This window comes from Choloepus didactylus, chromosome X, assembly GCF_015220235.1.
Source record: "Choloepus didactylus isolate mChoDid1 chromosome X, mChoDid1.pri, whole genome shotgun sequence".
Classification (NCBI taxonomy): domain Eukaryota; kingdom Metazoa; phylum Chordata; class Mammalia; order Pilosa; family Megalonychidae; genus Choloepus; species Choloepus didactylus.
The window spans coordinates 125,477,476-125,504,345 of record NC_051334.1 but is presented as its reverse complement, the minus strand read 5'-3'; the positions used below and the strand labels follow the sequence as shown (position 1 = coordinate 125,504,345).

The 26,870-nt window shown below is 40.2% G+C and overlaps 1 protein-coding gene across 4 annotated transcripts in view; it reads left to right on the top strand.

The window, feature by feature from the left end:
- Nucleotides 1–26,870, top strand: part of RBM41 (RNA binding motif protein 41) — a 204,971-nt gene that overhangs the window by 94,469 nt on the left and 83,632 nt on the right. For 3 of the 4 annotated variants that reach the window (XR_005214517.1, XR_005214518.1, XR_005214519.1), the window contains exon 7: nucleotides 12,070–12,199. Coding sequence is in view for 1 of the 4 variants with exons in the window: in XM_037821394.1 (XP_037677322.1) it covers nucleotides 12,070–12,107 (38 nt within the window). In the remaining 3 variants the exon portion in view is untranslated. Of the gene's footprint in view, nucleotides 1–12,069; nucleotides 12,362–26,870 lie in introns of those variants that run through there. The other variant, XM_037821394.1, reaches the window with a different exon arrangement.

The window sequence follows — 26,870 nt, the reverse complement described above, 5'->3', positions numbered from 1 at the left end:
AAAGAGGCTGCTAGGATTTTGATAGGGATTGCATTGAATTTGTGGTTCACTTTGGGTGGTATTGACACTTTAACAATATTAATCTTCCTATGCATGAACACAGATGTCTTGTTATTTATTTGGGTCTTCCTTAATTTATTTCAGCAAAGAAAGAAATTTCTTTCACCTCCTTGGTTGAATTTATTCTTAAATATTTTATTCTTTTAGATGCTATTGTGAATGGAATTGTTTTTTATGGTCCATTTTGGATTATTCTCTACTGATGTATAGAATCACAAGTGATTTTTGTGTGTTAATTTTGTAGCCTGCTGAATTCACTTACTAGCTCTAGTAGTTTTCTTGTGGATTCTTTGGGATTTTCTATATAAAGAATCATGTCATCTGCCAACAAAGATGTTTCACTTCTTCCTTTCCAATTTTGATGCTTTTTATTTCTTTTTGCTCTGCTAGAACTTCCAGTACAATTTGAGTAACAGTGTTGAAAGCAGGCATCCTTCTCTTGTTCCTTACCACAGGGGGAGGGCTTTTGGTCTTTCACCATTAAGGATAATGTTAGTGGACTCTTCATATATTCCCTTTGTCTTTTTGAGGAAGTTACCTTCTATTCCTAGCTTTATGAGGATTTTTATCATGAAAGGGTGTTGGATTTTGTCAAATGCCTTTTCTGCATCAACTGAGATGATCTTGTAATTTTTCCCCTTCATTCCATTAATGTGATAAATTATGTTTATGTGTTGAACTACCCTTGCATTCTGGGATAAATTCCACTTGGTCATGGTGTATAATCATTTTAATATGCTCTAGGATTTGATTTGCTAGTATTGTTTTGAGGATTTTTGCATGTATATTCATAAGGGAAATTGGTTTGTAGTTTTCTTGTGATGTGTTTATCTGACTTGGGTTTCAAAGTAATGCTAGTCTCATGGAATGACTTAGGAATAGTTCCCACCTCTTCAATTTTTGGTGAGAGTTTGAGAAAGATTGGTGTTGATTCTTTGAATGTTTGTTATAACTTACCAGTGAAACTCTCTGGTCCTGGATTTTTCTTTGCAGAAAGGTTTTTGATTATGGATTCAGTCTCTTTACTTGATGTTGTCCTGTGGAGAGCTTCTGTTTCTTTTTGAGTTGGTGTAGTTAGTTTGTGGCTTATAGGAATTTGTCCATTTCATCTAGATTATCTTATTTTTTGGCATACAATTATTCATAGCATTCTCTTATAAACCTTTAATTTCTTCAAGGTCAGTAATGTCCTCACTTTCATTTTGGATTTTAGTTACTAGAGTGTTCCTTCTTTTTTTCTTTGTCTAGCTAAAGATTTGTCAACTTTATTGATCTTTTCAAAGAACTCAATTTTGGATTCATTGATTTTCTCAATCATTTTTCTTCTCTATTTCATTTATCTGCCCTCTAATATTTATAATTTCCTTCCTTCTATTAACTTTAGTTTAGATTGCTCTTCTTTTATAGTTCCTGCATATATGAAGTTAACTTATTGATGTGAGGCCTTACTTTTTTTTTTACTATTCATTTTATTGAGATATATTCACGTACCATGCAGTCATACAAAACAAATTGTATATTCAATTGTTCACAGTACCATTACATAGTTGTGCATTCATCACCAAAATCAATCCCTGACACCTTCATTACCCACACACAAAAATAACAAGAATAATAATTAAAGCAAAAAAGAGCAATTAAAGTAAAAAAGAACACTGGGTGCCTTTGTTTGTTTGTTTGTTTGTTTCCTTCCCCCATTTTTCTACTCATCCATCCATAAACTAGACAAAGGGGAGTGTGGTCCTTATGGCTTTCCCAATCCCATTGTCACCCCTCATAAGCTACATTTTTTTACAATCGTCTTCAAGATTCATGGGTTCTGGGTTGTAGTTTGATAGTTTCAGTTATTCTACCACCAGTTACCCCAATTCATTAGTACCTAAAAAGGGTTGTCTATATTGTGCGTAAGAGTGCCCACCAGAGTGACCTCTCAGCTCCTTTTGGAATCTCTCTGCCCCTGAAGCTTATTTCATTTCCTATTATTTCCCCCTTTTGGTCAAGAAGATGTTCTCCATCCCACGATGCCGGGTCTACATTCCTCCCCAGGAGTCATATTCCACGTTGCCAGGGAGATTCACTCCCCTGGGTGTCTGACCCCATGTAGGGGGGGAGGGCAGTGATTTCACCTGCCAAGTTGGCTAAGCTAGAGAGAGAGGGCCACATCTGAGCAACAAAGAGGCATTTGGGAGGAGGCTCTTAGGCACAATTATAGGGAGGCCTAGCCTCTCCTTTGCAGCAACAGTCTTCCCAAGGGCAAGTCCTGTGGTAGAGGGCTCAGCCCATCAAACCACCAGTCCCCTATGTCTGTGAGCACATTAGCAACCATTGAGGTGGGGCAGGCTAATACCCCTGCATTCTCCACCAGCTCCTCAAGGGGGCTCTGCATATTTTTTCCTTTTTCTTAATTAACTTTTTTTAAAATCAACTGTATAAAAAATGATAAAAATTTTAAAAAATTTAAAAGAACATACAATAAAAGAACATTTCAAACAGACCATAACAAGGGAGTAAGAAAAAGACAACTAACCTAAGATAACTACTTTACTTCCAACATGTTCCTACTCTACCCCAAGAAAGTAACCTAGTATAGCAACATTTCTGTGAACTTGTTCCTGCTATACCCGTCAGAAATTAACAGACCATAGTCATTCCTGGGCATTCCCAGAATGTTAAATTTACCCATGATAGCTTATCTGTTCTTATTGGGTTATCGTTCCCCCTTCCTTAGTTGCTCTCTATCGCTAGTTCCCCTACATTCTACATTATAAACCATTTGTTTTACATTTCTCAAAGTTCACATTAGTGGTAGCATATAATATTTCTCTTTTTGTGCCTGGCTTATTTTGCTCAGCATTATGTCTTCAAGGTTCATCCATGTTGTCATATGTTTCACGACATCGTTCCTTCTTACTGCTATGTAGTATTCCATCATGTGTATATACCACTTTTTATTTATCCACTCATCTGTTGTTGAAGGACATTTGGGTTGTTTCCATGTCTTGGCAATTGTGAATAATGCTGCTATGAACATTGGTGTGCAGATATCTGTTCGTGTCACAGCTTTCAGTTCTTCTGGGTATATATTGAGAAGTGCAATCGCTGGATCAAAGGGTAACTCTATATCTAGTTTTCTAAGGAACTGCCAGACTCACTTCCAGAGTGGCTGAACCATTATACAGTCCCACCAACAATGAATAAGAGTTCCAATTTCTCCACATCCTCTCCAGCATTTGTAGTTTCCTGTTTGTTTAATGGCAGCCATTCTAATTGGTGTGAGATGGTGTCTCATTGTGGTCTTAATTTGCATTTCTCTAATAGCTAGTGAAGCTGAACATTTTTTCATGTGTTTCTTGGCCATTTGTATTTCCTCTTCAGAGTACTGTCTTTTCATATCTTTTGCCCATTTTATAATTGGACTGTCTGTACTATCATCATTGAGTTGTAGGATTTCTTTATATATGCAAGATATCAGTCTTTTGTCAGATACTTGGTTTCCAAAAACTTTTTCCCATTGAGTTGGCTGCCTCTTCACCTTTTTGACAAATTCCTTTGAGGTGCAGAAACTTCTAAGCTTGAGGAGTTCCCATTTATTTATTTTTTCTTTTGTTGCTTGTGCTTTGGGTGTAAAGTCTAGGAAGTGGCCGCCTAATACAAGGTCTTGAAAATGTTTCCCTACATTATCTTCTAGGAGTTTTATGGTACTTTCTTTCATATTGAGATCTTTGATCCATTTTGGGTTAATTTTTGTGTGGGTTGTGAGGTAGGGGTCCTCTTTCATTCTTTTGGATATGGATATCCAAGTCTCCCAGCCCCATTTGTTGAAAAGACCATTATGACCCAGTTCAGTGACTTCGGGGGCCTTATCAAAGATCAGTCGGCCATAGATCTGGGGGTCTATCTCCAAATTCTCAGTTCAATTCCATTGATCAATATGTCTATCTTTGTGTCAGTACCATGCTGTTTTGACAACTGTGGCTTTATAATAAGCTTCAAAATCAGGGAGTGTAAGTCCTCCCACTTCATTTTTCTTTTTTAGAGTGTTTTTAGCAATTCAAGTCATCTTCCCTTCCCAAATAAATTTGATAACTAGCTTTTCCAAGTCTGTAAAGTAGGTTGTTGGAATTTTGATTGGGATCGCATTGAATCTGTAGATGAGTTTGGGTAGAATTGACATGTTAATGACATTTAGCCTTCCTATCCATGAACATGGAATATTTTTCCATCTTTTAAGGTCCCCTTCTATTTCTTTTAGTAGAGTTATGTAGTTTTCTTTGTATAGGTCTTTTACATCTTTGGTTAAGTTTATTCCTAGGTACTTGATTTTTTTAGTTGCTATTGAAAATGGTGTCTTTTTCTTGAGTGTCTCTTCAGTTTGTTCATTTCTAGCATATAGAAACATTACAGACTTATGTGCATTAATCTTGTATCCCACTACTTTGCTAAACTTGTTTATTAGCTCTAGTAGCTGTATCATCAATTTCTCAGGATTTTCCAGATATAAGATCATATCATCTGCAAACAATGACAGTTTTACTTCTTTCTTTCCAATTTGGATGCCTTTTATTTCTTTGTCTTGCCGGATTGCCCTGGCTAGCACTTCCAGCACAATGTTGAAAAACAGTGGTGATAGTGGGAATTCTTGTCTTGTTCCTGATCTTAGAGGGAAGGTTTTCAGTCTCTCACCACTGAATACTATGCTGGCTGTGGGTTTTTCATATATGCTCTTTATCATATTGAGGAAGTTTCCTTCAATTCCTACCTTTTGAAGTGTTTTTATCAAAAAGGAATGTTGGATTTTGTCAAATGATTTTTCAGCATCTATTGGGATGATCATTTGATTTTTCCCTTTTGATTTGTTAATGTGTTGTAATACATTGATTTTCTTATGTTGAATCATCCTTGCATGCCTGGAATGAACCCCACTTGGTCATGGTGTATGATTTTTTTAATGTGTCTTTTTATTCAATTTTCAAGTATTTTGTTGAGAATTTGTGTGTCTGTATTGATTAGGGAGATTGGCAGGTAGTTTTCCTTTTTTGTAGCATCTTTGCCTGGTTTTGGTATTAGATTGATGTTAGCTTCATAAAATGAGTTAGGTAGTGTTCCATTTTCTTTGATGTTATGAAAGAGTTTAAGTAAGATTGGTGTCAGTTCTTTTTGGAAAGTTTGGTAGAATTCCCCTGTGATGCCATCTGGCCCTGAGCATTTATTTGTGGGAAGCTTTTTGATGACTGATTGGATCTCTTTGCTTGTGATTGGTTGGTTGAGGTCTTCTATTTCTTCTCTGGTCAGTCTAGCAAAGTTGGAAACTTTTCTGTCTCAGAATTTTAAATGTCATGCCACTGCCTTCTCGCCTCCATGGTAGCCACTGAGTAGTCACTACTTAGTCTTATGTTGTCTCCTTTGTATGTGGTGAATTGCTTTTATCTTGCTGCTTTCAGAACTTGCTCCTTCTCCTCAGTATTTGACAGTCTGATCAGAACATGTCTTGGAGCAAGTTTATTTGGATTTATTCTATTTGGAGTTCACTGGGCATTTATGCTTTGTGTATTTATATTGTGTAGAAGTTTGGGAAGTTTTCCCCAACAATTTCTTTGAATACTCTTTCTTAACCTTTACCCTTCTCTTCCCCTCCTGGGACACCAATTAGTCTTATATTTGGACATTTTATTTTATCTATCATATCCCTGAGGTCCATTCCTATTTTTTCAGTTTTTTCCCCCATTCTTTCTTTTGTTCTTTCATTTTCCATTCTGTGGCCCTTGAGGTCACTGAGTCATTGTTCAGCTTCCTCTAGTCTGTACTGTGAGTGTCCAGAATCTTTTTAATTTGGTAAACAGTTTCTTTTATTTCCATAAGATCACCTGTTTTTTAAATTTACTCTTGTAATTTCTTCTTTATGCTCTTCTAAGGTCTTCATGTCCTTTATATCCTGTGCCATACTCTTGTTGTTTGTCTATAGTTCTTTGATTAATTGCTCCAAGTACTGTGTCTCCTCTTATCTTTTGATTCAGGTGTTTGGGTTTGGGTTATCCATATCATCTGCTTTTTCCATATGCTTTAAAATTCTCTGTTGTTTTTGGCCTATTGGCATTTTCTTTACTTGATAGGTTTCTTTTAGGATAGTGTTCTTTTAGTTAGGACTTTCTCTAACTAACAAGCAGATGCTGTCCGTGAGTCACATATTCCCCTCAAGTCAGTTCTCCCCAACTTTGTCTTTGTAGTGTGTGGGGGTCTGATTCTTGTGGGATCCAATTGGTGCACCAAGTTTGGGTGTGTTGTTGGTGGTGTCCACCCTGAATGTGGGGTGTGTGTCTGAGTGGTGAGGGAGGGAGGGCAGCTTTAATAATCAAACCTCCCAGGTGTTCCTGGAGATTTAAGGCTGTTGCAAGAGTCTAAACCATTTCAGTCTCACCACAGATTGTCTCTGCCACTGACCCACAAGTCCTTGGTATTGGCATATGGTCCCTGGGATTTCTGCGTGGGTCCCTCTTCCAAGCATGTCCTTCTAGGGCCTCTGCTGAGGGAAGGTTGTGCTACATCACAAGTGCATGCCATCCCTCAAGGGAAGTTCTGGGCCACCGGGCCGTGTAAGGGCGTTCCCAGCCTGCTATAAGGATGGCTGCATGAGGAGTGTTAATTTCCTCCTTTTTGCACAGCTCCACCTTCCCAGCTCCAGGACAATTAACTGTAGGTGCATGAAAGGCTATTGTGCATGCCCAGTATTGTGCACATGTTGCTGGAAACACTTCCCTTTGCACTGGGTTTTTTTTGTGCAGCTCTGGGCTGTGGCTCTGGCACCAGGCAGGAGCATTCCCATCCCACTGGGAAGATGGCTGCAAGGGGCATGGTTATTGTCCCCTTTTGGCTCACCTCTGCCTTCCTCGCTCCAAGATGATTAGCAGTGGGTGCACAAAAGTCTATCTTCCATGCCAGATATTGAGGTGTTTGCACAGCCTGTTCCTGCTGCGCTTCACTGTGAGGTTCTCACTGCTGTATCCACAGCTGCTTTTGGGTTTTTTAAAAAAGAACTAGTCTGCCTTCAAATACCAAGCCATGGTTTCCCCACACCACAGCATGGCTGCCAGATATTCAGCAGGCTTACTCACTCATTTCAGAATGCAGACTCCCAGTTCCACCAAGTGCACGGTCCCTATGGATTTAGCAGACCTCGTCCAGCTGGTACATCACTGGAAGTGGTATTCTGGGTCACTTTCTGGTTTTATCTAGTATTTTTCATGAAGGTGTTTTTTTTGTCCTGTCTCTCCTAGCCGCCATCTTAGGCTCTCCTCCCATAAGTTTTGACATGTTGTATTTTCTTTGTCATTTGCCTTGAGGTATTTACTAATTTCTCTTGTAATTTCTCCCTTTACCCACTGGTTTTCTAAGAGTGTGTTGTTTAGTCTCCATATGCTTGTGATTTTTACAATCTTATGCCTGTTATTTATTTCTAACTTCATTCTGTTATGATCCATGATAGTGTTTTTTATAATATCAATATTTTTAAATTTGTCGAGACTTTCTTTGTGACCCAGCATGTGATCTATCATAGAGAATGTTCCATGAGCACTTGAGAAAAATGTGTATCCTGCTGTTGTGGGGTGTAGTGTTCTATAAATGTCTGTCAACTCTAGTTCATTTATCATACAATTCATCATCTCTCTTTCCTTGTTGATCCTCTGTCTAGATGTTCTATCCATTGATGTCTTGAAGTCTCCAACTATTATTGTGGAATTATCTACTTCTCATTTCAATGTTCTCAGTGTTTGCCTCATGAATTTGGGGGCACTCTACCTTGGTGCATAAATATTTATGAGTGTTATGTTTTTTTGGTGAATTGACCCTTTTATTAATATATAGTGTCCTTCTTTGTCTCTTTTAATTGTTTTACTTTTGAAGTCTACTTCATCTGATATTAATATGGCTACTCCCACTTTTTTTCTGGTTGCTGTTTGCATGAAATATCTTTTTACAACCTTTTACTCTCAGCCTATTTTTGTCCTTGTGTCTAAGGTGAGTTTCTTGTAGATAGCATATACATGGTTCCTAATTTTTAACCCATTCTGGCAGTCTGTGACTTTTTATTGGGGAGTTTAAGGCATTAACATTTAGTGTTATTACTGCAAGGGCAGTACTTTCTTCTATCATTTTGTCTTTTTGATTTTATATGTCATGTCTTATTTTATCCTCTCTCTCTTTTTACACTTTCTGATAATCTCCATTTCTACACTATTCTCCAAACCTCTTTCTCCTGTCTTTTCCTATCAGCCTGTAGCACTCCCTTTAGTATTTCTTGTTAAGGTGGTCTCTTATTCACAAACTCAGTGTCAGTTTCTCTGAAAATATTTTAATCTCTCCCTCATTTTTGAAGGACAGTTTTGCCAGTTATAGACTTCTTGGTTGGCAGTTCTTCTCTTTCAGTATGTTAAATATATCATATCACTGTCTTCTCGCCTCCATGGTTTCTGCAGAGAAACCTGTACATAGTCTTATCAACCTTCCCTTTTATGTGATAGATTGCTTTTCTTTTCCTGCTTTCAGAATTCTCTCTTTGTCTTTGACATTGGACAATCTGATTGTTAAGTGTCTTGGAGTAGGTCTATTGGTGTCTATTCTGTTTGGGGTGTGCTGTATTGCTGATTCTCTAATTTTCTGTCTTTCATAAGATTTGGGAAATTTTTGGTAATTATGTCTTCTATTATTCTTTCTGCCCCTTTTCCCCTCTCTTCTCCCTCTGGGATACTCATAGCACATATATTTGTGCATTTCATGTTGTCACTCAGCTCCCTAAGACCCTGCTCATATTTTTCCATTCTTTTCACCATCTGTTCTTTTGTGTGTGTGAATTCAGATGTGTGGTCTTCCAATTCACTGATCCTCTCTTCTGCCTGTTCAAATCTACTGTTGTATCTCTCCATTGTCTTTTTCATCTCCTCCATTATGCCCTTCATTCCCATAAGTTCTGCCATTTGTTTTTTAGGTTTATGAATTCTTCCTTATGGTCATCCATTGTCCTCCTTATATCCTTCATCTCTTTTGCTATGACTTCTCTCAGTTCATTGACTTGATTTTTGAATTGATTTAGATTTGTTTGTACATCTCCAATTAGTTCTGCCTTCAGTTCATTGAATTGATTTAGCAATAATTGCTTCAACTCCTGTATCTCTTTTGAACTATTAGTTTGTTCCTTTGGCTCATCCATATTTTCATGTTTCCTAGTATGGCTCATTATCTTAAGCTGTCGGCATCTGACTTTCTTGATTAGTTTATTGTGGAATTTGTTTTCACTCTTTTACCTAGGGTTTTCTTGTTGATTGGCTTTATTCTCAAAACTTTGGTGTTCAGTTCAGCTTTCTCTAGACCTTTAACTTAGATTCTGTTTAAGTTGATCAGTTTTTCACCTCTTCTTTTTCTGTTTCTTTCCCTGCCTCTATGTAGCCTTTTTGTGTGATGGTCTCAGATATGGTCACTCCCAGCTATGTTTTCCCAGTCAGAGATGCCCAGGTCTCAGGAGGAGAATATGGAGTTTCCTTGAGAATGAGACCCTCCTGTGAGGCCTTTAGACTCTGTGCTTCTCCTATGCTGTCCAGCAGGTGGCACTTACCACCTTGCAGTTCCCCCACCAGTGTAAGGAGGTGTGGAGCCTTTAATTCTGGTGACCCTGACTCTTTCTGGGGCATGGATGACTGAAGCTGGTTTCTGGGTTCCAGCCCTTGGGATATGAGTTCCCAAAAGGAGGGCTACCACTGGAGCTGGGCCACACTCCCCTTTTCTTGGAAAGTTATGGTGTTTAGTGAATTTTCTCTGCCACTAGACTTATTGCTTTGTCTCTCAGAGCTGTCTTAGGTATGCTCTTGTCTGGGCCCAAATTGAAAGTCTTTGAGGCTCTTTATTGGGCTTCTTAGAATAATTATTTTAAAAAAAGAGAAAAAGATTAAAAAAAAGAAAAAGAAAAAGAAGAGCCCAGTATGGACTATTTAGAGTCCTTGCAGATCTAATGGGCTATTGAAATGCTAAAAGGCAAGAAGTTGGGGGTGATTAAGGAACAATCAATAAAGCAGAGAAGCCATCTTTTCAGACAAGGGCCCCTGCCACCTGGATTTGCATATGCACCTGATTCTGTTTCAGCCTGGCCCTTCTCCATATTATGTTCACCAGAACTCCAAAAAGTCTCTGTTTTTATTTTATTTTATATTATTTTATTTTATTTTATTATTATTTATTTTTTTTGCTGTTTTTGCTAGCCCTATCTCCTCTCCACTGGGCTGACTGCTCCCAGATTTTCCAGTGTCTGGTCTTAGTTTATCTATGGTTGGAGTTTTTGTTCAGGAGTTTGAGTTTGTTAATCAGTGGTGCAACTGCAGTTCTCCCTCCTGGTTCCCAGCACTGATGGCCCCTCCTCCCTTGGGATTGTGCCTGGCAGGGAGGGGTGTGGGCGCCCTGGCCATGAGAACTTACAGATTTTGCTGATCTCAGCTGTTCCACGCATTCGTGAGTGTTGTATAAAGTATGTCCAAACTCAAATTCCTCTGCAGTGTCTGGTCCATGCAATTCCTGGCTTTCTACCAACTGCCCCAGAACAGTAACTAAAACCCATACCTCACCACTCTGCCATCTTGCCCCACCTCCAGATCCTGTTTTTTTTAATCCATCATGACAATCTATGTCTTTTGATTTGGGAGTTTAATCCATTAATATTTAATGTTATTATGTAAAGGCAGTACTTTCTTCAATCATTTTGTCTTTTGGATTTTATCTGTCATATCTTATTTTTTTTCTCCTTTTATCCTATTAATTACCCTTAGTGCCAGTCTTCATTTCTACACACTTCTCTAAACATCTCTCTCCTTTCCTTCCTATCTGTCTGTATCACTCCCTTTAGTATTTCTTGTAAAGCGAGTGTCTTTTTCATGAACTCTCTCAGTGTCTCTTTATCTGAAAATATTTTAAACTCTCCCTCATTTTTGAAGGACAGTTTTGCTGAATATAGAATTCTTGGTTGGCAGTTTTTCTCTTTCAGTATCTTAAATATATCATACACTGCCTTCGTGCCTCCATGGTTTCTGCTGAAATATCCACTCTTAGTCTTATTGAGCTTCCCTTGTATGTGATACAATGCTTTTCTCTTGCATCTTTCAGAATTCTTTGTCTTTGACCTTTGGCAATCTGATTAGTAAGTGTCTTGCTGTAGGTCTATTTTGATCTATTCTGTTTGGGGTCTTCAATTTGGCATTTGTAGGGACCTTCTCCAATCTATGTATTCCTCCAAAGTTCTAAACTATTCAGAATTGTCCTTTTCATTTCATTGATTTTCTGGAGAGAGATTTTCAGTAGCTATTTATGTCACCATGTTGATGACATCACTCTATTGTTCAATTATATTCTAATTCTTATATGAATTTAAGAGTAGAGTTGTACATTGAGGATACAGTGCTTTTGGGTTTTGCATTTACCCTTTTAGTTACCCTTACTGATGATCTTCATTTCTCCACTCTACTCCAAGCCACTCTCTCCTGTCTTTTCCTTTCATCCTGCAGAATCCCTTTTTTTCAATATAAAATACCTTTTATTTATTTTTCTTGCATAATGCCTCTGACTACAACTTCTGGTACAATGTTGAAAAGGAGTAGTGAAAGCAGGCATCCTTGTTTTCTTTCTGTTCTTGGTGGGAAGTCTTTCACATTTTCAGTCTTTCACTGTTGAGTCTAAATTTAGCTGTGAGTTTTTCATTAATGCCCTTTATCATTTCAGGAAGTCCCTTTCTGTACCTAGCTTTGTGAATGTTTTTATCATAATGTTGGAATTTTTCAAATGCTTTTTCTGTATCAGTTGAGATAATATCATTTCTTCACTATAGTCTATTAATGTGATTATTATGTTGATTGATTGTAATCATTGCTTTCCCTTGAAGGGTATTATGTATTCAGCTGAGTAGTTTACCAGATTGTTTCCACGATGTACAAATTTAAGATTTATAGAGCCTTTCATGTTTTCCTCTCTCTATTTCAGGGCAAACTAGTGGTGGTTCTGCCATGACACAGACTTAAGAACCTGGTGATATGACCTACTGTGTATGCCAGTGGGACTCACTGCATAAGACAAGGAATCCTTCCAAGGATATTTCCAGCATGATACTAAGGTGAGTGTTCATGCTCAGGGTTTGTGTTAGAGAGTAGATATGAGACTTGACATTAGTGTTACAGGTTAGGATTCAGGATTTGGGATTGGGTGCTGGTTCTGGGTTCAGACTTAGGTTTAGGGTTAGAGCTTGGGTGCAGTTTCAGGAATTGGCATCTGGGTATTTGTTTCAGGTTTGGGTTTAGGTGTTAGGGTTTGACTTTGCATTTAAGGTTTAGGTGAGCATGAGGGTGTTAGGACATTGCAGACCCTGCCTGGTTCCTGGTGCCTGGTTGATTCCCTGTGGTTGTATGGACATCTCAAAAGTTTTGCAAGTCCCCTCAGGTGGTCATGAATGGAGCCTACCAAAGTAGGCCCATGGATGGCACCCCATACATCTTGAGGGCACCTGTGGGACATCACTTGCTAGATATACTCTTAGGATAATTTCCCAAGTGCCACACTTTGGGCTGAGATCATCCAGTTGGCAGGAGAGCCCCAGGTTTCCAGCCCTCCTAAGTTTAAGGAAAATGTTTGCAGTTCCCTCCTTAGACTAGAACAAGCCAGTTCCAGACACAGAGGGAGGCCTGTGATTGGTGTATCCCTTGATTGGAAGCCATTCTCAGCTGGGATCCCATGGTCTTAGGGGCACTTCCAGAAACAATTGTGACAACCCCTGTATTAGTTAGGGTTGTCTAGGGAAACAGAATCAATAAGAGATACCTATAAATATAAGATTTATAAAAGTGTCTTACACAACTGTGGGTATGCACGAGTCCAAATTCCATAGGGCAGGCAGCAGACTGGCAACTCCAATGAAGATGTTCAATGAACTCTTCAGGCAGCAAACTGGCAACTCTGATGAACATGTTCAATGATCTCCTCAGGCAGCGAACTGGCAACTTCGATGAACTCCTCAGGAAATGCTTTGCTGGTTAGCTGAAGAAGAAGTGAAGGTCCTTTATCTGTCTCACTTAAAAGTCTTCAACTGATTGGATGAAATCCAGCTGATTGTATTCTCTCATTGTGGAAGACACACCCTTTGTTGATGTAATCAGTCATAGCTGCAGCCAATTGACTGATGATTTAATAAACCAGCCCTGTGGTTTATTAACCAGCCACAAATGTCCTTGTTGGAATGGTTAGGCCAGTGCTTGCTTGACCAGACACCTGGGTACCATCACCTGGCCAAGTTGACACATGAATCTAACCATCACAACCCCCTTCTTCCTCTGGTGTCCTGATGAACCTGCATAAGAGGGTCAAGGGTGTGGGTGGACCAGAAAATTAGGGAGTAGCTGGGCTGTCAGAACAGAGAGAGTGCTGGGAGCTTCTTGTGTGGGCAGGGATTTGGATTGTTGGATATCAGGGTTTGGGTCCCTTGTTCATCTGGGAGTGGCTCCCAGGTAGGGTCTTTTAATCAGAGAGCTTTTCCTTTCCTGCCAACACAGCCATTCTCATGAAGTCTGTTGGATTAGGCAGATGGCAGGCACTGGCCTGGGTTTGTCTGCCTCAGCCCAGGATGTCCATGGGGTTTGCTACCTGAGAACTGTTTCCTCATGCCCTTACTTCTCACTCATCCTTCCCATCTTGTAACTCATTTCACTTGGAAAATTTTTGTCTCTGACCCTAACATGCTCTCACACTGATTTCAGTATATGGTCATTTACTAAAATAGTGATGATTATTCTCCCATCTCCTTAAGAAATTTTATTAGGATTGTTGTCATCATTGTTATTATATATTATTTTTCTTGTTGTCCATAGTGTTGTCACTGTTGTTATAACATTGTAGAGAGTTTCTGTATCCATGAAGTGTGTACAATTCAATGAAGATGATGTCAGAAGTTTCCCCCACAGGCATGCATCCTGGGCCTGGTCTCCTGAGATTACACTCAATGCCCTTCCATGGAATGAGCCTCCAGAAAATTTCCAAGTCATCTTATGGTAAAACAGACTGTCTTGGAACCATTGGAGGTCCTCAAATAGTCTTTGTAAGGCCTCAGTCACATCTGGTGCTCAGTAATTGATGTTCCTCCAATAAATATGTTGAGTCCCTACACAGAGACCAGGAATAGTTGGTGATGGCCTGGGAAGCCCTGGGGGGATGTTTGCAGACTCATCCTGGGTGACTTTGGTGCCCTTTTGTTGGGTGAATGTCACCAAAATTTTCCAAATGCACTACAGAGACACAAATGGGAGCAGCTGGGTCAAAGGGTCTGAGTGATGGAGTCCCTTTACCTGACCTACATCCCTTGTTGTCCCCCTTTATCTGATGAGGCTATAGAAAATGTTCCAAGTCACCTATCTGCACAGCACCTGCCAGGACAAGCTCCAGACTCAGTATGTTTGGAGGCTGCCAATGAAGTTCCCAGCTGGTCTGGGCCTCTGAAAGATATTCCAAGTCCAGTCCCATGGCCAGAACCAATTTGTGTTGGCGAAGTAGGTCCCAGGTACATCTTTCCCGTGATCAGTATCTGTCCTTGGTGGGATATGGTGGTCCTAAGGCAACCTGAAAAGTTTTCCCAAGCCTTCTTCAGTGGTTGGATGTGGCCCTGCTGAACCTTTCAGGTTTCAGTGGTTTTCTTGGATAAAAACAGCCATCCTCCCCTCTGCTCCTGGCCAAGAAAAGCAATCTCACCTTCAGGTGTCCTTCCAGGGCAGTGTGCCTGTTTTCAGGATCCACCTGATGGATGCATTGTATATCATCCTGGAAATTAACTGGGTTTTGTAAATGAGAGTTTCCAACAGATGTTTGGACTGCAGTTTTGACATTTTTTACTGTCAAGGACATGGACCAAATTGTCAGAGTCCATGGTATACACTTGTAGAGTCAGGGTAAGTGCTAGAGGTTTAAGCATAGGATGATGGTTGGAAGAAATTTTCCTCAAATTCTCTAAGTCCTCTTCTGGAAGGACTCACTCACATATGAGCCTGTCTCTTGAAATTGTTCCTGTGACATTGGGTACAGGAACCAGGTCTGTGAGCATTGGGGAAGGGATCCTGTATATGAGTTAGATTGCCTCATCTGGTATTTGACAGATGAGTCTCCAGAAATTTTCAGTCACATTTCAAAGGCCATTACCTGCCAGGCTGGTGGAATTTTCTTGGGTGATGGTGTTCCAAGCCCATTTCCACTCCATTTTGTGAACTGAAGGCACAGAATGTTCTAATCTTTACATTGCTGCTGGAGTCCAACTTGAAGGCCTGGGGATGGCATTGCAGGTCTGCTATGGATACTGGTTGTTCCTCCTTGGTTGTATGAAAATCCCTAAAATTTTCAAGTATCCTCAGGGTGTCAGGTTTGTGCCAGCACACATAGGAGGCCTGGGGATTGCATCCAGTGTCACTTGAGGGGACTCCTGGGGATTACAAGGTGATTGAGACTCCAAAAAGCTTTTAATGTCCCAATCCAGTGACCTGGAGAAGATACAGCTAATGGGAGAGGCCCATGGATGCCTTCCTAGCCCCAGCCTCTGAAAGGTTGTCCCATGGTCCATTGGGAGCCCATAGTCAGAGTGTCTATTGATGGGCTGAGGGATGTAGCACTTGCTGGAACCATGTGAGTATTAGTGCCCAGTGGCCATGGGGGCTGCCAGGAACTCCACCACCATGATGCTTTTCCATCCCAACTGCAGGAATGGCCTCAGTGTGGAGGAGGATGGAGCTGCTACCACTTCACCTAGAATACTTGCCCCAATGTGAACAGCACAAGGTGGGCCCCACAGGCTTCCCCTGCTTCACAGATGGAATACATCTACTGCACCATAGTGCAGCAGTGCCTCCTCTTTGTCCTCATAATCTTCCTTGGCTTCAGGCTGCTCCCTGGCTTCTGCCTCCTCTAGTGCTGTGCATCTACCCATCTGATCCCTCAGGCAAGGCCTGTCTGCATGAGGGAGATGGAGCACACATGTGCAGGGTGGCAGTTGCTAGGACCAATGTGAGGTTGACATGGACGGAGGATGCTCCCAGAGGTCATGGTGGCTGCTGGAAAACCCACCACCATGCTGCCATCACTTCACCTGCAATACCTGCCCCAATGTGCACAACATCATCCACAAGGTGGGTTCTGCAGGCTTCCCTACTTCACCTGTGGCAGCTCCAACACCAATAACCCTGGAGTCAACACCTCTGTGTTCCCTCTCAAACACCCACTTCTCTACCTGTGCATAAACCCAGAATCCAGATGTTTCTCAACCCAGTGCCATCACTGGAGCCAGGCACAGCCATAGCAGTAACCTTCTGACTGGGCTCCCACCTCAACAAGTCAAGGAGGAAATTGTGGGTCCCCTACACAGGCTAAGGGTGGTTGTGGCAGGTGTGGTGCATTTGGGGTGGTGAATGATGCATTGAAAAGTGCCAGTAACTCCCAGAGCTGGAAGGTCTCTGAGTCTGTTGAAGGGATGCCATGCTGAGGGCCTGCAGGCATCCATGGATGTGGAGGATTTATGTGTTCATCCAACACCTGGGCTAGATGTTGAGATTCTACTTAATTTGAGGACAAACAGGCCTAACACTCTGACATGAAAATGAACCCTCACTTCAGCATAGATGAAATATCCTCAAAATATCCTTGGATGCAGCAAACTTTGAAGCCCAGTTAAGTGAAATGGTGGTGTCTGTTCTCGTTAATAGACCTCTTACTCTGAGTGAGCTGGGGAACCACTGACAGTTTCTGAGAACTGAACTCATGTGATCTCACTTAGGTTTGAACAGGATCGTCTGACCTTGAATGGCGTAGGTGGAAGTGGGAGTCCAGTCAGGAGGCCATGGCCATGGCTGAGTCTTGGCTCTGGTAGGCATTGGGGTGAGAAGCACCTGGATTCTTAATATAGATAAAATCATGCTTGACATATCCTCAGATAAGTCTCTTACCTTATGCAGTGAGACCTCTTGGCATACATGGTAGATCATACCACCACGTTCTTCAGGCTCTGTCATGGAAGAACCACCACCAGCTTGGTTTTGAAACTCAGTTGAGCGAAACTGTTGTATTCACATTTCTCATTAATAGATTTTGCAGCTGATGTCAGACACAAAGGGGCAGGTTTGCAGGTGAATGAATGGCAGTACCCAATTTCATCCATGCTCAGTGCATCCCTTCAGCCAGGTGGAAGAGCAACATGGCAGCCACCCTCCCGGCAGCCCCCTTGAGCCCACCAGAACTCCCTTTTGCAATTCTTGTATGGCACATCTTTTTTTTAAATTCACTTTTATTGAGATATATTCACATATCATACAATCAACCATGGTGTACAATCAACTGTTCACAGTCCCATCATATAGTTGTGCATTCATCACCCCAATATGTTTTTTGAACATTTTCTTTATACTAGAAAAAGTAAAAATAAGAATGAAAAATAAAAGTAAAAAAGAACACCCAAATCATCCCCCCTCCCATCCTATTTTTTATTTCATTTTTGTCCCCATTTTTCTACTCATCCCTCCATACACTGGATAAAGGGAGTGTGATCCACAAGTCTTTCACAATCACCCTGTCACCCCTTGTAAGCTACACTGTTCTACAATTTTCCTCAAGAGTCAAGGCTACTGGGTTGCAGTTTGATAGTTTCAGGTATTTACTTCTATTCCAATACATTAAAACCTAAAAATGGTTATCTATATCGTGTGTGAGAGTGCCCAATGGAGGGACCTCTTGACTCCATTTAGAATCTCTCAGCCACTGAAACTTTACTTTGTTTCATTTCACATCCCCCTTTTGGTCAAGAAGATGTTTTCAGTCCCACAATGTCAGGCCAGATTCATCCTCAGGTGTCATATCCTGTGTTGCCAGGGAGATTTACACCCCTGGGAGTCAGATCCCACATAGGGGGAGGGCAGTGAGGCTGCCTGCGGAGTTGCCTTAGCTAGACAGAGAGGGCCACATCTGAGCAACAAAGAGGTACTTGGGGGGGGGGGGGATTCAGGCACAGTTATAAGCAGGTTTAGCCTCTCCTTTGCAGTAATGAGCTTCATAAGGGCAAGCCCCAAGATAGAGGGCTCGACATACCAAACCGCCAGTCCTCAATGTTTGTGAGAACATCAGCAACAATCCAGGTGCAGAAGTCCAGCACTTCTGCATTTCCCCCCCAGCTCATCAGGGGGGCCCTGCATATATATTTTTATTCTCTGCCCAAATTACTTTGGTATGTGTCGCTATTTCACACTAACCTATACAAACCTGCCAGGTCTCACTTCCTATTCAAATTTCCATGTAATTATGGTATTTGAACAAACTGTACAAGTTAAATTTTTTAGGAAATATAGATCCTGCACCAAATAAACATCTCTTCCCTTGGTCTCACATGGAAGTTGAAGTTTTAAAGCAGTCAGTAAAGTCCTTTACCCTTTGGTGTCAGGCATATCTTTTGTTTACAAACTCTCTCAGTGTCTGTTTATCTGTTAATATTTTAAACTCTCCCTCATTTTTGAAGGTCAGTTTTTCCAGATAAAGAATTTGGGGATGGCAGTTTTTCTCTTTCAGCACCTTAAATATATCACAGCACTGCCTTCTCACCTCCATGAATTCTGATGAGAAATTGACACTTATTCTTATTGAGGATCACTTGTATGTGACAAATTGCTTTTCTCTTGCTTCTTTCAGAATTCTCTCTTTATCTTTGACATTTGACACTTTGATTAGTATGTGCCTCAGAGTGGGTCTGTTAGGATTTATTCTGTTTGGAGTCCCTTGTACTCCTTGGACATGTATATTTATGTTTTTCATAAGAGTTGGGAAATTTTCAGTCATTATTTCCTCAAATATTCTTTCTGCCCCTTTTCCCTTCTTTTCTCCTTCTGGGAAACCCATGATGTGAATGTTTGTGCACGTCATGCTGTCACTCAAGTCCCTGAGACACTGCTCAATTTCTTATATTCTTTTCTCTCTGTGTTATTCTGACTGTATGATTTTGATTGTCCTGTCTTCTAAATCACTGATCCTTTCTTCTACCTGTTCAAATCTGTTGTTGTATGCCCCTAGTTATTTTTAATCTCTGCTATTGGGCCTTATATTCCCATAAATTGTTATTTTTCCTTTTATACTTTCAAATTCTTCATTATGCTCACACATTGTCTTCCTAAAATCCTTTAGCTTTATATCCATATTTTCCTTCCTATCCTTGAAATGATTTAGGATATTTGTTTGAACATCTTTGATCAGTTGTTTCAACTTCTGAATCTCCTCTGAAGTTTTAGTTTGTTCCCATGACTGAGCCATATCTTCCTGTTAAGAAACCAAGAAGTATGGCTTGTAATTCTTTTGCTGATGACTAGGCATTATTTTTTCAGTTTGTTTGTATATTTTTTTAAATTCAGTTTTATTGAAATATATTCACATACCATACAATCATCCATGATATACAATCAACTGTACACAGTATGATCATATAGTTATGCGTTCATCACCACAATCTATTTCTGAACATTTTCCTTACATCAGAAAGAATCAGAATAAGAATAAAAAATAAAAGTGAAAAAAGAACACCCAAACCATCCCCCCATCCCACCCTATTTGTCATTTAGTTTTTATCCCCATTTTTCTACTCATCCATCCATACACTAGATAAAGGGGGTGTGATCCACAAGGTTTTCACAATCACTCTGTCACCCCTTGTAATCTACATTATTATATAATTGTCTTCAGGAGTCCAGACTGCTGGGCTGGAGTTTGTTGGTTTCAGGTATTTACTTCTAGCTATTCCAACACATTAAAACCTAAGAGGTGTTATCTATATAGTGCATAAGAATGTCCACCAGAGTGACTTCTCAACTCCATTTGAAATCTCTCAGCCACTGAAACTATTTCGTCTCATTTTGCATCCCCCTTTTGGTCAAGAAGATACTCTCAGTCCCATGATGCAGAGTCCAGATTCATCCCCAGGAGTCATATCCTGCATTGCCAGGGAGATTTACACCCCTGGGAGTCGGGTCCCATGTAGGGGGGAGGGCAGTGAGTTCACCCGTCAAGGTGGCTCAGTTAGAGAGAGAGAGGGCAACATCCGAGCAACAAAGAGGTACTCAGGGGGAGACTCTTAGGCACAATTATATGCAAGTTTAGCCTCTCCTCCACAGCAACGAGCCCCATAAGGGCAATTCCCATGACCGAGGGCTCAGCACATGAAGCCGTCAGTCCCAATGTTTGTGACAACATCAACACCAGTCCAGGTGAGGAAGTCCAACACCTCTGCACCTTCCCCCAGCTCCTCGGGGCTGGGTGGGGGGGGAGGCTATAAATATATTTTTTATTACCTGCCCAAATTACTTTGGGATGTGTCACTATTTCACTCTAGCCTATACTAACCTACCGTATCTCACTTCCTATTCAAAGTTCCATGTAATTGTGGTGTTTGAACAAACCAACTGTAGAGTTGTACTGTTTAGAAAATATAGATCCTGTACCAAATAGACATCTCTTCCCTTGGTCTCATATGGAAGTTGAAGTTTTAAAACACAGTCAGTTTCGACCTTTACCCTTTGGCCCAGTTTGCCCTAGTCTTAACCGGACCTGCTTCATTCATATCACTAATTGAAGTCTGCGCTCTTTTTCAGCTTTTTTTTTTTTAACAGTGGCTGTATGCACTAATACTGACATTCATATCTGCCAAGCTCTAGCTCTGAGTTTCAGGTGTCTCAGAGATACATGATGACTAGGCATTTGATTCTCTTGATGAGTTAACTCTGAAGGTCCATTTCTCCCTCTTGTCTAGGGTTTTATTTTTGATTGGTTTAGATTTAAGGCTCTTCATTTACACTTGGTCCAACTTATTCTAGACCTTGTTTAACTGTTCAGATTTCCTCAGCTCTTCATCTGATTCTTGCCCTGAATATGTGGTGCAATTTTTTACATTCTACTTTTTGTGCAATTGCTTCACCTCCTCTGTTCCTTCTCTGGGAATCTTGATATATTCTATTTGTCTTTGTGCAGAATTTTCTCCCTGACTCTTTATTATTTGTATAAATTCTCCCTCTCACTCAGTGCCCTGTTTTCCCAACACTTTTTTCTGGGACCTGTGCTATCTTACAGCAGTTCAGTTTACCCAACCCTCTTTTTTTCCTGTGAGGCTTTTCTGCCCCAGGCTTCTTCACTGTTAGGGTATCCTGACCCAGGGAGCCAGATGGGATCCAGAAAGGTGCATAACTCCAGAAAAGTCCATTTTGTGTTTAGGTGATCCAGCCAACTGAAACTGAATTGAGTGAGGTTACAACAGTTCTTGCCAGCATTTCTACCACAGCATCTCTCTCTCTCTCCCTGCCCCCCTCTCGCTATCTCTCTAACTCTCTATCTCTCTTTCTCTCTCCCCTAGGGTTCCTTTTGTATGCAGTGCTCCTTGGCAGTTTTTGTTCAGCCCTGGGTCTCTGAGGACTTAGGTCCCTGTGGCTGGATATGTGCGAGTTCTAACTCACTGCTGTGAGTTGCGCTACAGTCTCTGTCCATGGTAGGAGGGACCTGGGCCTCTGGAGGGACCTGCCGCTGGGTGACTCCCAAGCTGTGCAGGACCAAGTGAGGGAAAGAGGAATGGGAATGGACTGCTGGTCCAAGACGGAGTTTTCCTCACTGATGTTTTTGTTTCTTTGTGTCACTGTTTGTGGAGTCCTTTTCCAGTCTCTACAATCCTCCAGAGTTCTAAGCAAATGGGATTTTTCCTTGTATTTGCTAAACCTCTGGGGAGGCTTTTTCAGGGGATCTTTTATTTCACAATGTTTATGACATCACCTTGAGATTTTTACTTTTATAAGTTGATTGAAGTGAGTCTTTTCCAAGGGATGTCTTACTTAACCTGGTTTAGGATGTCACCTCTCTTACCTAGGGTTTTATCATAGATTGACTGTGTTAAGGCTCTTCTTGAATGCTTGCTCTAGTTTTTACTAAACCTTTAAGGCAGTCTTTGTTTAACATTTTGGATTTTCTTGGATCTTTCTCTACAAGCCTCTTGTCCTGAGCATGAGTACTGTTAAGATTACCATATTATGTTCAATTGTTTCCCCTCCAGGAGAGAATTTCCTTCCCTCTATTCCTTCTCTGGGAGACCCAGGCTGTTCTCCTTGTTTGTATAAAAATTTTGCTTCCCAGAAGCTATGATTTTTTCAACTCTTATTTCATGTTCTGGGCCACTTTTTCACTCCAGCTTTCAGCCATGGGTCCATCCTGCCTTACAGCAGTTCAGTTTTCCCTTTTTTATGTGAGGCTTTTCTGCCTCCAGTAACTTCCATTAGGGTTTTCCACCCCATGAAGCCAGATTGGGCCAGTGTAAAAAACAACCCCTTCTTTTTTTCATTTAGGCACACCAGTAATTAGAGACATGGTTGGGTTTGTGCATGACTTGCCAACAGTTCTGCCACGTGTCTCTTTTGTTTCCTGGAGTCCCTCTGGTATGCATGCACTCACAGACTGCTAGGGCCCTGCCCTGGGCTATGTGTCCTTGGGTCCCTGTGCCTGAATGTGTGAGGGACTCTAAGTAGCTACTATGACTAGCTCTGTTGTCCACACCATGGCAGGAGGTGACTACACCAGAGTGCTGTTGCTGTGTGACTTTAAAGCCCTGCAGGACTAAGTGAGGAGAGAGGTGACCAGCCTGGCAGATCCAAGTCACAGATCTCCTATCTTTTTTGGTGTTTTTTCTCCCTTCTATTCTATTTGTGCAGTCATTCTCCAGTCTCTTTCATACTCCAGAGTTCCAAGCAAGTGGGAATTGCCATTTTATTTAGTTGTCTCTGAGGAGAAGCTTTCCTAGGGATGCCTTATATCATCATCTTGACGACATCACCATCTCGAAGACATCACCATCTGGAATCCTATTATTTTGCTTGAAGGTGTTCCTTTAATATTTCTTGTAATGCTGGTTTGCTGGTGATGTATTACTTGAGTTTCTTTAGTTCTGCAAAAGTTTTTCTTTTACTTTCATTTTTAGAGATATTTTCTCTGGGTATAGAATTCTAAGTTGACAATGTATTTCTTTCAGTATTTTAAATATGTTGCTCTACTGTCTTCTAGCTTGCATCATTTCCAATGAGAAATATAATGTCATCTTTATCTTTGTTCCTCTGTAAGTAATGTGTCTCTGTATGTAATGTGTTCTCTGGCTATATATATATATATATATATATATATGGAGAGAGAGAGAGAGAGAGAGAGAGAATGTTCACATACCATACAACTATCCAAAGACCCAAACTGTACAGTCAATTGCCCATGGTACCATCATACAGCTGTGCATCCATCAACACAATTAATTTTTTTCAATTTTTAGAACATTTTCATTACTCCAGAAAAGAAATAAAGACAAAAAAAATGAAACCCAAATCCTCCCATACCCCTAACCATGCCCTCCTCCATTATTGATTCATAGTTTTGGTATAGTACATTTGTTACTGTTGATGAAAGAATGTTAAAATACTACTAACTGTAGTATATAGCTTGCAATAGGTATATATATATTTTTCCTATATGCCTCTCTATTATTAACTTCTAGTTATAGTGTCATACATTTGTTCTAGTTCATGAGAGAGATTTCTAATATTTGTATAGTTAATCACAGGCATTGTCCACCACAAGATTCACTATTTTATACATTCCCATCTTTTAACCTCCAACTTTCCTTCTGGTGACATACGTGACTCTGAGCTTAACCTTTCCACCACCTTCACATGCCTTTCAGCACTGTTAGTTATTCTCACAACATGCTACCATCACCCCCTTTCCATTTCCAAATGTTTAAGTTCACCCTATTTTAACATTCTGTTCATAATAAGCAACTGCTCCCCATTCTTTACCCTCATTCTATTTCCTGGTAACTTATATTTCATGTCTTTGAGTTTACATATTATAATTAGTTCATATCAGTGAGATCCTGCAATATTTGCCTCTATGTGTCTGTCTTATTTCACTCAATATAGTGCCCTCAAGATTTCTTCATCAACCCATTTCTTTTTTTTAAATTCAGTTTTATTGAGATATATTCACATACCATGCAGTCATACAAAGCATACATTCAGTTGTTCACAGTATAATTATATAGTTGTGTGTTCATCCCCAAACTTAATTTTTGAACATTTTCATTACCACACACACAAAAATAATAAGAATAAAAATTAAAGTGAAAAAGAACAATTAAAGTAAAAAAGAACACTGAGTGCCTTTTTTTTTGCCTCCATTTTTCTACTCATCCATCCATACACTGGACAAAGGGGAGTGTGATCCATATGGCTTTCCCAATCACATTGCCATTCCTCATAAGCTACATTGTTACCTAATCATCTTCAAGATTCAAGGGTTCTGGGTTGTAGTTTGATAGTTTCAGGTATTTACTGCTAGCTATTCCAATTCATTAGAATATAAAAAGCAACCCATTTCTTTTAAGATGGTTTTGTTCACACGGCATACATTCCATCCTAAGTAAACAATCAGTTCCCTGTATAGTCACGCATTTATTTATTCAGCACCATAGCCACTATCTATATATGGACATCTCCATTTCTTCCACAAAGAAGGAGGAAGAGTCAGAGAAGGCAGAGAGACAAAAGAAAAGAGAAAGAGGGACAAAAACAAACAAAAAGCACAAAACTTGACAGCTAGAAAGCAACAAAAGGAAAAATAGCATAACCTAAAGTAGAATAAAGAGTCAGACAACATTACCAATGCCAGGAGTCCCATACCCTACCTCTATTCCCCACCCCCCATATGCTTTTAGCTTTGGTATATTGCCTTTGTTATATTAAAGGAAGCATAATGCAATGTTTCTGTAAATTATAGTGTCTAGTTTGCATTGATTGTATTTTCCCCCCAATCCCATCATATTTTTAACACCTTGCAATGCTGAGATTCATTTGTTCTACCTCATGTAAAAACATATTTGTACCTTTTATTAAATCATTGGGCACCCTAGGTTTCCCTGAGTTACACAGTCCCAGTCTTTATCCTTAATCTTTTGTTCTGATGTCCCACATGGTCCCAACCTTCCTCTTTCAACCATACTCACAGTCATCTTTGTCCAGTGTACTTACATTGCTGTGCTACTATCTCCCAAAATTGTTTTCCAAACCTCTCACTCCTGTCTTTTCCTTTCTGTCTGCAGTGCTTCCTTTAGGGTTTCCTGTAGAGCAGGTATCTTGTTCACAAACTCTGTCATTGTCTGTTTGTCAGAGAATATTTTAAGCTCTCCCTCATATTTGGAGGATAGTTTTGCTGGATATACGCTTCTTGGTTGGTGGCTTTTCTCTTTCAGTATCTTAAATATATCACCCCACTTCCTTTTTGCCTCTATGGTTTCTATTGAGAAATCCACACATAGTCTTATCAAGCTTCCTTTGTATTTGATGGATTGCTTTTCTCTTGCTGCTTTCAGGATTCTCTCTTTATCTCTGATGTTTGATAATCTGATTATTAAGTGTCTTGGCATAAGCCTATTCGGATCTATTCTGGGGTACACTGTCATTCTTGGATCCATAATTTTATGTCTTTCATAAGAGATGGGAAATTTTCATTGATTAATTCCTCTATTATTGCTTCTGCCCCCTTTCCCTTCTCTTCTCCTTCTGGGACACCAATGACATGTACATTCTTGCTTTCTGTTTTGTCCTTAAGTTCCCAAAGACATTGCTCATATTTTTCCATTGTTTTCTCTATCTGTTCTTTTGTGTGTAGGCTTTCAGGTGCCTTGTTGTCCAGTTCATGAGTGTTTTCTTCTGCCTCTTGAGATCTGCTGTTGTATGTTTCCATTGTGTCTTTCATCTCTTGTGTTGTACCTTTCATTTCCATAGATTCTGCTGGTTGGTTTTTCAAACTTTCAAATTCTACCTTTTGTTTGCCCAGTGTTTTCATTATACAGTTCATCTCTTTCACCATATCTTCCCTAAACTTTTTGAATTAGCTTATTATTAATTTCAATTCCTGTATCTTAGTTGAAGTGTAAGTTTGTTCCTTTGACTGGGCCATAACTTCATTTTTCTTAGTGTAGGTTGTAGTTTTCTGTTGTCTAGGCATTGTTTCCTTGGTTACCCCAGTCAGGTTTTCCCAGACCAGAATGGGCTCAGGTCCCAGAAGGAAGAATTATTCAGTATCTGGTTTCCCTGAGGGTGTGCCTTAGAAAATTGATACAGCCTGTGATGCCTCAGGTCACTGTGCTTTTCTGCCCAGCAGGTGGTGCCTGTTAGCCTGTAACTCCAGACTGGTGTAAGAAGGTGTGGCCCATGGCTGTTTTCCCCCAGGCTCTGGGGTCTAGTTCTGAATGGAAGGCAGGTACTAGAGCTTGGCCCCACTCCTTTCCTCTTAGGAAAGATAACCCCCCTTTAGAGAGTTCATTAGTATTTGAATAGACTCTGCCTGTGCTATCTCCACCCTTGTCTGGGTCAGAGTGCTGGGAACTGAAAATGGCTGAGGCTTTCTCCTCTGATCTCTGGCTACTTTTAAGATTTTCTGTTTATCACTGTTTTTAAGCAATTTGATTAAGATGAGCTCTAGTGTAATTTTCTGGTGCTTGAGTTTTGTTAAGTTTTTGGATTTTTTTTGTTTTATAGTTTTCATTATGTAGTTTTTGACATTATTTCTTCAAATATTTTTCCATTCCCTTTTTGAATTCTCACTATACATATACTTGACTGCTTGTAGTTTTACCACAGATCACATCAATGCTATCTTATTTTTTTTCTGTCATTTTGCTCTCTGTTTCATTATAGATTGTTTCTATTGCTATGTCT